Source organism: Alligator mississippiensis, chromosome 1 (genome assembly GCF_030867095.1).
Source record: "Alligator mississippiensis isolate rAllMis1 chromosome 1, rAllMis1, whole genome shotgun sequence".
In the NCBI taxonomy this organism is placed as follows: domain Eukaryota; kingdom Metazoa; phylum Chordata; order Crocodylia; family Alligatoridae; genus Alligator; species Alligator mississippiensis.
Window position 1 is genome coordinate 152,544,143 of NC_081824.1, and position 8,116 is coordinate 152,552,258.

General features: G+C 49.5%; 1 protein-coding gene across 1 annotated transcript; it reads right to left on the minus strand.

Moving 5' to 3' along the window:
* Window positions 1–400: 400 nt before the first annotated feature.
* Window positions 401–6,884, minus strand: IRF2BP2 (interferon regulatory factor 2 binding protein 2). Its single transcript, XM_059715541.1, has 2 exons — window positions 5,650–6,884; window positions 401–4,156 (listed from the first exon to the last, which is right to left on the minus strand). Exons 1-2 carry the CDS (start codon window positions 6,590–6,592, stop codon window positions 3,441–3,443), a joined length of 1,659 nt encoding a protein of 552 aa, XP_059571524.1. The 5' UTR covers window positions 6,593–6,884; the 3' UTR covers window positions 401–3,440.
* Window positions 6,885–8,116: the final 1,232 nt, after the last annotated feature.

The window sequence follows — 8,116 nt, forward strand, 5'->3', positions numbered from 1 at the left end:
TTATGCTATGACTTTCCCATCTACTGGGAACTTTAATGAACAATAATGCACATTATCAAAGCAAGGAACAAGGATAAAAGAAGAGGGTTCTTGGCCTTTTGCTCATTCCTTTTCTATACTGGTTGGGGGAGGGAGAGGGGAGAGGAAGAGAGGGGAGGAAGGAATTTTTTTTTTTTGCTTTAGTTGACAATCTCTATTTCTGTATTCATCCCCTACAGTCTGTTTCCCTACACACTAACATTTTCAAGAAGCCTTTTTTTTTTTTTTTTTTTTTACTTTTGTTAAAAAAGGGGGCATAGGGTTTATTTATTTTGCCACTATGCATTTGCACCTCCATAACCATGGCCTTTTCAGTTTATTCTTTAAAAAAAAGAAAGAAAAAGAACACCCACAGGAAGTGTTTAAAGCTCCTAATTTCATTTTATTTAATGCCAAAGATAAAAAATAGGTAAAAAGAGCAATGTGTTATTTTAGCAGCTATAAACAAAAGCAGAGTGTAGGTGATATTCCAGTAAAAAGTAACTTAAAAAAATGTAATGAAAAGTGAGATTTGAGAATCACACAGTCTTCATTAAAACACCTTGCTTTAATACTACACAAATTATCACCTTTAAAAAAGTTTAAAAAGCAAGATTAAACAGCACTGTTGCAACTAAAGCAGTTTTAAAAAAAACTTTGTAACTGAGGAAACAGTAAACTGGTATAGTAAATAGAGTGATCTGTAGGGGTGTTACCATAACTTTGCAAGCTACAAAAAAGGATGACACCTAGTTTAACTAAAAGTTTGAGAAATGCAAAAAAAAACCCCCAAAACCCTAAAAAGCCTTGCGGGTTTCAAGCATTTTTTGTAATTGTGAAATATTATGATGTGGATTAGAATTAGTTTTGAAAGTCAGCTGAACAATAAAGTAACATTTTGACATTTTTTCCAGCTGTGTTGCTTTTGTACCATCACCTAGTATCACAAGGCCTGAGAGTTACCACGGCTTAAACTACTTTGAAAAACACATACAAAGATACTGCTAAGTTGCAATGTATTGGCACACTTCTGCCAGATAAAAGTTAAGTAAAAGGCCTCTTCAGAGAGCCACACCAATGCCACACAGCCCCAGAATTAGGATACGTTGGCGTGACAAAAAAAGTTACCCTCCCACCTCGCCTAAAGATGCTCAAAGCTGCACAGTCTGCCAATGTAACCCTTTCATACAGGTTAGTAGGGATATCATCTCACCCAGAACACAAAAACACCATACTACGTGAGGTATTATGCCACCAACTTTGAAGAACTGGTTACCACCTATCAGCTCAAAATCAATTTTTAATAAAGTGCCTAAATATACATTTACACAGACCACAGTGGTTCCAAAGAATCCTTTACAGTTGTAAGTATATATATCTATATATACACACACACACAATATATATATCTATATATCTATCTATATAGATATATATATCTATATCTATATCTATATACACGCATATATATTATGTGTGTGTTTTCTCCAAGTTGTCTATATGTGTTTACGTAAGACACCAGTCTGGACTACTGCTATAATTTTAAAGCGTAATATTGAGCCAATGTATTGGTTTATCATGCAAGTTTTCTCTAACATTACATTGACCTGTAATATGGAACACAATGTAGTGGGTGTGCTCATTAAACACGTCAGAATAAAAATAATTACTGTGCATGTGCAGGTCTGATTTTCAAATGTTAGTAATAACCATTTCATTTCTAAAAAAAACAAAACATCTTCCAAAAGGATCTTTTCTGCATCAAATAGCAGTCTGAATATTGTCACAAGAAGAACGAACAGCTGACTAAAAAAAAGTACCCAAAACTGCTACAACTGGTAAAACAAATTCCCCTCCCCCTCTCCGAAATGATAACCTGTATTTTCCCCCCAGGGATGGAACCTTATAACTGATCACCATCTTGCTCAGAACTGTTTATGACCACGTTATAAGCACCCAAGCATAAGGATTTATACAAGCAGCAGTGTTGCCAGCAAACTGTAAAAAGGAGCACGAAAACATCACTATAAGACTCAACTATTTCTAGTAACCGATACTTTATTGGTTAAAAAATCTGCCTGCTAAAGCAGAAGCTTGATCTAAACAAGTGACTTTATAAAGAGCTCTCCAAAGTAGGTGAAAAGGGCAGGGTGTATGCCTATTATGTGAAAACCTAATTGCTTCCATTTCAACCAGTTTATATTTTCATTTTCAGAGAACTGAATCAGGTTAGTTTTCAAGCACACGTAATAAGGAAATTACAGGTTTCCTCCGCCCACATTTGGGCTGTCACTGATATGCCTGAAGGCAACCCTGGCAGAACCTCAGTCACTTCTGTCATTGTACCACACTGTACCTACCACTACCTGGAAATATGATGTAAGTGATAGTAACAATAGCAACAGCACTAAGGGTAACTGATAAGAAAGCTCAAAGTCCACCTGCGTTATCTGCAAATTAAAAAAAAAAACCAACAAAAAACCTCAGCACTCCATCCACCCTGCCCCCAAGCAGTTTAAAAAACAAAAAAAGGAGTGCTGAAAAGCTATGGATCTTTTAAAAAGGCAGTGGCATATTGTTGGTATATCCACCAGAGAATTAAGTTATCAAAATTTCCACATTATGTAATCAGTGAATAAATGCAGCTTTGTAATCTTACAACCAATCACATGAACTATGGTCAACTTTGCCTTAAAAAAAAAAAGGACAACAAACCCAGAAATCCCTAACTCTAACAGTGCCTCTCTGATACCGCTCAACTTCCTACTATGAAGGCAACTTCCTTTGAGAAACAGGGTGGAATTGGACTTAGAATCTGGCAAATTCACTATTGCAACAAGAGAACAGATGTTTTTAAGTGAAACCCCTTTCGCTTTCTAATGTTCACCTGCCTTGGGGCTGGCATACTGACATCCCCATTTCAGTCTATCAACTATGGTTTCCCCACTACCGTTTCATATCAAACCTGCATGCGTCCAGCTCAACTGAGTAAGGGCCAAGAATAAGGAATCACAGACAGTAAGGCAATCTTTACAATGTCAGAATGTGTATTTGGCATTTAAAAAAGAAACAAGTGCATACAAATACAGCTAGAAGCATTTCTGGTTTGCCAAGTGCTCTCTAAAAAAAGCAGCGCAAGTCACAGCCTACGTTGAACAGTAACTGTCACCAGGGAAGCACAACAAATAGTAGCTATAACAAAAAGAAGAAATGCCTTTATAAGTACATACCTTTTGTCTTCAAAAAATATAGAAACACAATGTATTCAAAAAAATCAAAATTATACAGCCATGTTTTATGAAGTCTACATTTCCCTTGTCTCGGAGATATATTTATATATATATATTTATATATTTATAGATATATACACAATTCAAGCAGTTTTAGTTAACGGTGCTGTTGGATCACGACACTGGAAAAAGTCATGATTCTCTCTCTTTTTTCACTTTCACATCTCCAGCAAGAATAGTTGCAATCTCGCCTTGCATGAAGGCCCAAGGGACATTGGAGCCCACCAGAGGGCATTTTTCCCCACTGGGACAATACACCTCCCCGCTAGCTCCTTGCTGTTTGATGCTTTGTCTGGAGCAAGGGAAGCAGAACTTATGAGAAGGAACTGAGGGGCACTGCACAAAATGGGTGTCTTCCAGGCGCTCGTGGCACAGGGTGCAGCACAAGGGGACGCTGGCTGCTAGAGATGAGTCCGGAAGGCTGGCAGGATGCACAGGCTCCAACCCCCCAGCAGTGTTTGCCCCCTGACTTGACACCTCCCTGCTGGGACCCAGCCTTCTTTGGTTCATAGAGGACGGAGAGGGTGGGCTGCTGCTATTCCGCCTGGTGGTGGAGTGAACTTGACTGGCATCTTTGGAGGCGTGGTTGCCCCCTGCATTGTCTGCTACTAAAATGAGTGCAGCCATAGGGGACTGGCCATTCTGGCCCGTCTCCGGCGACGTGGTCCGGTTGGAATGAGGGGAGGCAGTTGGAGGTGGAGGGGACATGAAAGGTGTTGCTGTCATGGGCATTTTCATCCCTTCTGATGAGGCTGGCAACCACGGCTGTGATTCTCCATTGATCTTAGGGGGTCCAGCTTCACCTTCTGGTTCTGGCGAAGGCTTCCTTTTCCTTGCTGCCCGAGCCCCTGGAAACGCAAAGGAATGGGGAGGAGAAAGGTGTAAAGAAAGAACAATAATAAGCAAGCAGTTTAATACAGACAGCTATAAGGGAGCCAGTTACATGAATCCTGGAGGGTGAAAAGGCACTCCTGCTTTAAATGTACATGCAGCACTGTTGCCCACATACATAGGGACAGGAGATGATGGAGGGCAACGGCACTTGCCTTCAATGTTTCATTTAACCAAGGTGTGCCCGTGTAAATTCTAACCAACACGTGTGCACGCTCGCATGGAAACCCCAGCTGCACACACACACACGCACTCAGCAAAAAAAGAGAGAGAGAACATGATCTGCAACACATGGCAGCTGTTGATTCAGTTCAGGAAAAAAAATAATGTCTGCTCACAGGCTAAAGGTGATTGGTGCCTTTCCTGCATGCATCAGCACCCATGGCAAGACCAGCCTGGAGGAGGAAAGCCCTCATCAGTGTCTGTCACCCTGACCTGACTCATAGTGCTGTGTTATGCTACTTCAGCACAATGACATGTTGCAGCCGTGCTGCGCTGAGCACCAGGAAGTCCGGGTGCAGGAGCTGCAGTTTTGCAACTCTCCCTCTCCATTTGCAAAGGGGGTGTTTTCTCTTCCAAGGCAGGGCAGATTTTTAATGTACAGACTAAGCAAAATAGGTATACCTAGCTAAGCTGGTGCTAATTACACACACACACACTTTGGTATTACCTATCTATATATCTAGATAATAAGCAACCAGAAAACTGCAGCTGGTTGCTTATTACCTAGGGATAGATAGATAGATAGATAGATAGATAGATAGATAGATAGATAGATAGATAGATAGATAGATAGATAAACAAGCAAGCAGATAATTGCTGCTGGCTGCTTATCATCTTAACAGACACACCTAAAAATCTAGCTAGCTCACTTCATCAGGTGCTGTTTTCTCTCCCCAAGACAGGGGGTGTCAATGGGTGTGTACACACAACCAATGTGTACCAGGGGTTCTATGCCGGTTCTGTGTGTGTGTGTAATATGCACGCACCTCCCAATGTGTAGGGAGTGTGTAGGTGTTGGAAGGGCATATGTGTGTGTGTGTAAATGTATGTGTGGGGGCTTATACATATATGGGGGGGTGTATACATATGTGCAGGGGCTGTATACACAACCAGTGTGTGTGTGGCAGGGGGTTACATGCTGGGTCTATCTGTGTGTGTGTGCGTGTGTGTGTGAACATCTCCCAATGTGTATGGAATGTTACATCCTGGGTATAGATAGACAGATGTGTGTGAGAGAATGCAACATACACACATCTCCCAAGGTGTATGGAATGTAATATACTGAGTATACATGTGTGTGCGTGTGAAGATGTGTGCAAATGTGTATGTAGATGTATGTCTATACACATGGGGGGTGTCCACACACGGATGGGGGGGGTGTACCCACACAGACACACACAGACCGGGGTGCAAACACAAGACCCGCCCCCGGGGGCCCCGCACTCACCGGCCTTGGCGCCGGCGCCGTTGGCGTCGTAGGGAAGCAGGCGGCCGCCCAGGCCGGGCTCCTTCTTGAACTTGCCGTCGAAGGGCGCGGCGGCGTGTCCGTGCTGGTGCAGGGCCAGCAGCGTGTCGCGCACCGTCTTGGGCTTGCCCAGCCACTCCTGCTCGGCGCCCGGGGGCGGCGGCCCGCGGCCCTTGCCCTCCGCGCCCAAGTCGGCGCCGGCCGCCAGGGGCTCCCCGGAGCCGCGGGGCTGCAGCGGCGGCGCCTTGTCCTTGCCGTCGTGCTCGGCGGACGACACGGAGCCGGGCCCCCGCTTGTGGGCCAGCTCCGCGCCGGCCGGCGCCACGGCCACCTGCAGCGGCGCGGCGCGGCCGCCCAGCCCGCCGTTGACGAGCGGCACGAGGGTGGGCGGCACGGCGTGCGTGCGCCGCGGGTTGGGGCTCTGCCGGTTCAGCTCGGGCGGGTCGTCGGGGCCCTTGGGGAAGCCGTTGGGCACCAGGATGCCGTTCACCTGCCCACGCCCGCCGTAGTCGGCGCCCAGGCGCTGCGCCGCCCGCTCCGCGCCGCCCAGCGGGTAGCGCTCCAGCGGCTGCCGCGGCCCGGCGTCGGGCGGCCCCGCCGCGTGGTTCAGCTGCGGCGGCTGCACCAGCAGGTCCTTGGCGCTGAGCGGCGGCTGCTGCGGCGGCGGCGCGGGCTTGGCGTGCGCGGAGGGCGGCGGGACGCGTCCGTCGGGGAAGCAGCCGTGCGCCCGCTTCAGCTGCCGCGCCGTGTCGATGACCAGCTCCACGCGGTCCGCGCCCTCGTAGTTCACGCAGCCGCGGCACACGGGCTCCGTGAAGTCCCAGATCATGGCCCACGGCATGCGCGGCAGGTCGCACAGGTAGCACGACTGCCGGCGGGACGCCGCGGCCGCCGCGGCGGCTGCTGCCACCGCCGCCGACGACATGGCCTCAGCCCCCCCCGAGCGGGCCCCGGCGCTGCTGCTGCTGCTGGCGGTGGTGGCGGCTGCGCTGGAGGGGCACGGCGGAGACCCCGCCGCTGCTGGGGTGGCTGCTGCTGCTGCCGCTGCTGCACCCCGGGCTGGCTGCGGTCAGAGGGAGGCGGAGAGGCGCATAGCCCCCCTGGCGCGGCGCGGCAGCTCTGCTCCTGCCTGCGACAGCGCTGCCCGCCCAGCCCCGCCGCTCGCACTGGGGCGGGGACACCAGCTCCAGCTGCCGCCTGCGCGCTCTGCTCCACTGCCGCGATTCTTCGACAGTGCCTCGGAGCGCCTGCGCGCCGCCCGCTCCCCCCCCCCCCCCCGCGCGCACACACACACACACGCACACACGCCTCTCCCTCCAGCACACGGGGCCCCCCTCCTCTTGCTGCTGCCGCTGCTGCTCATTGAACTTCTGCCAAGACAACAGCGCTGCAAGAAGAACCCGCTCCCTCTCGGGCGGGCAGCGCCGGGCGGGGCAGAGCTGGCCTTTTGGAATTGAATGGGAAGCAAGCTCTGTGTGTGTGTGTGTGTGTGTGTGTGTGTGTGTGTGTGTGTGTCGGGGGCCTTGGAGGGGGGGTGTGCGTGTGTGCATGGCACCTGGGGTTGTGTGTGTCAGAGGCCTTGAAGGGGGTGTGTGTATATGGAGCCATGGAGGTGTGTATGGGGCCTGGGGTTGTGTCAAGGGCCCTGAAGGAAGCGGGGGGGGGGGGTGTATGGGACCTTGGAGAGGTGTGTGTGTGTGTGTGTGTGTGTGTATCAGGGCCTTGGAGGAGAGGGTGTGTGTGTTGTGGGGGGCTCAGACTTTTTCTCTTTTCCTGTCCCCCCCTCCCCCCACTATCCCAGGTAGGTAAAAGGGACAAGGCAGGGCCCAAGGTGTCAGTGCAGCAGCAGTTGTTTTTTTAACACTTTCTATGCGGGAGGCTGCCTTATTTTGGCTCTTTTTCCCCCACATGCCTGCGGTTGTAGGCTGAGGGGAGCGGCTGGTTCACCAGCCAGGTCATCATGCCCACTCTGTGCTCAAAGGAAGACCAATTCTGATGAAGTCTCTGCTGCTTGACCTTGGGCAACTCCTTCCCAGCCTTCTCTTCTGGCCGCCAAAACCTCCTGGAGCTGAATGAGCACTGCGCCCCCCCCCCCCCCCCGCGGCTCCCTCCCTCCACCTGATAAAGCAGGGCCTGCTTATGTGGAAGAGCCCTGCCAGGCTCCAAGTGCAGTGCAAAAGTGCACCTGGGCTGTGCACAGGCAGCGGCATTCAGGGCCTTTGTTTGCGCTGTTCTACCTGGCCTGGTGGGCAGCAACATCATAAATACAGCGATCCCCCCTCACCTTATTTCTTTTTTTTAAAGGTGTTTTCATTGGGTCAGGAAGTGGGACAGTCTAGATTTCCTATCATTTCAACCACAAACCCATCAGGGGCAAGAGCAAAACACAGCCGCCCTCCCACCCTGCAGGCAGGTTTTATTGTCATTATTGTTATTTCCCTTCTCAAAA

Bases quoted from the DNA above. Each gene is read 5' to 3' on its own strand.
- IRF2BP2 (XM_059715541.1), bottom strand. From the start codon at position 6,592: ATGTCGTCGGCGGCGGTGGCAGCAGCCGCCGCGGCGGCCGCGGCGTCC. The intron at 4,157-5,649 runs GTGAGTGCGGGG...TTGCGTTTCCAG, and splicing joins CGGCGCCGGCGCCAAGGCCG to GGGCTCGGGCAGCAAGGAAA.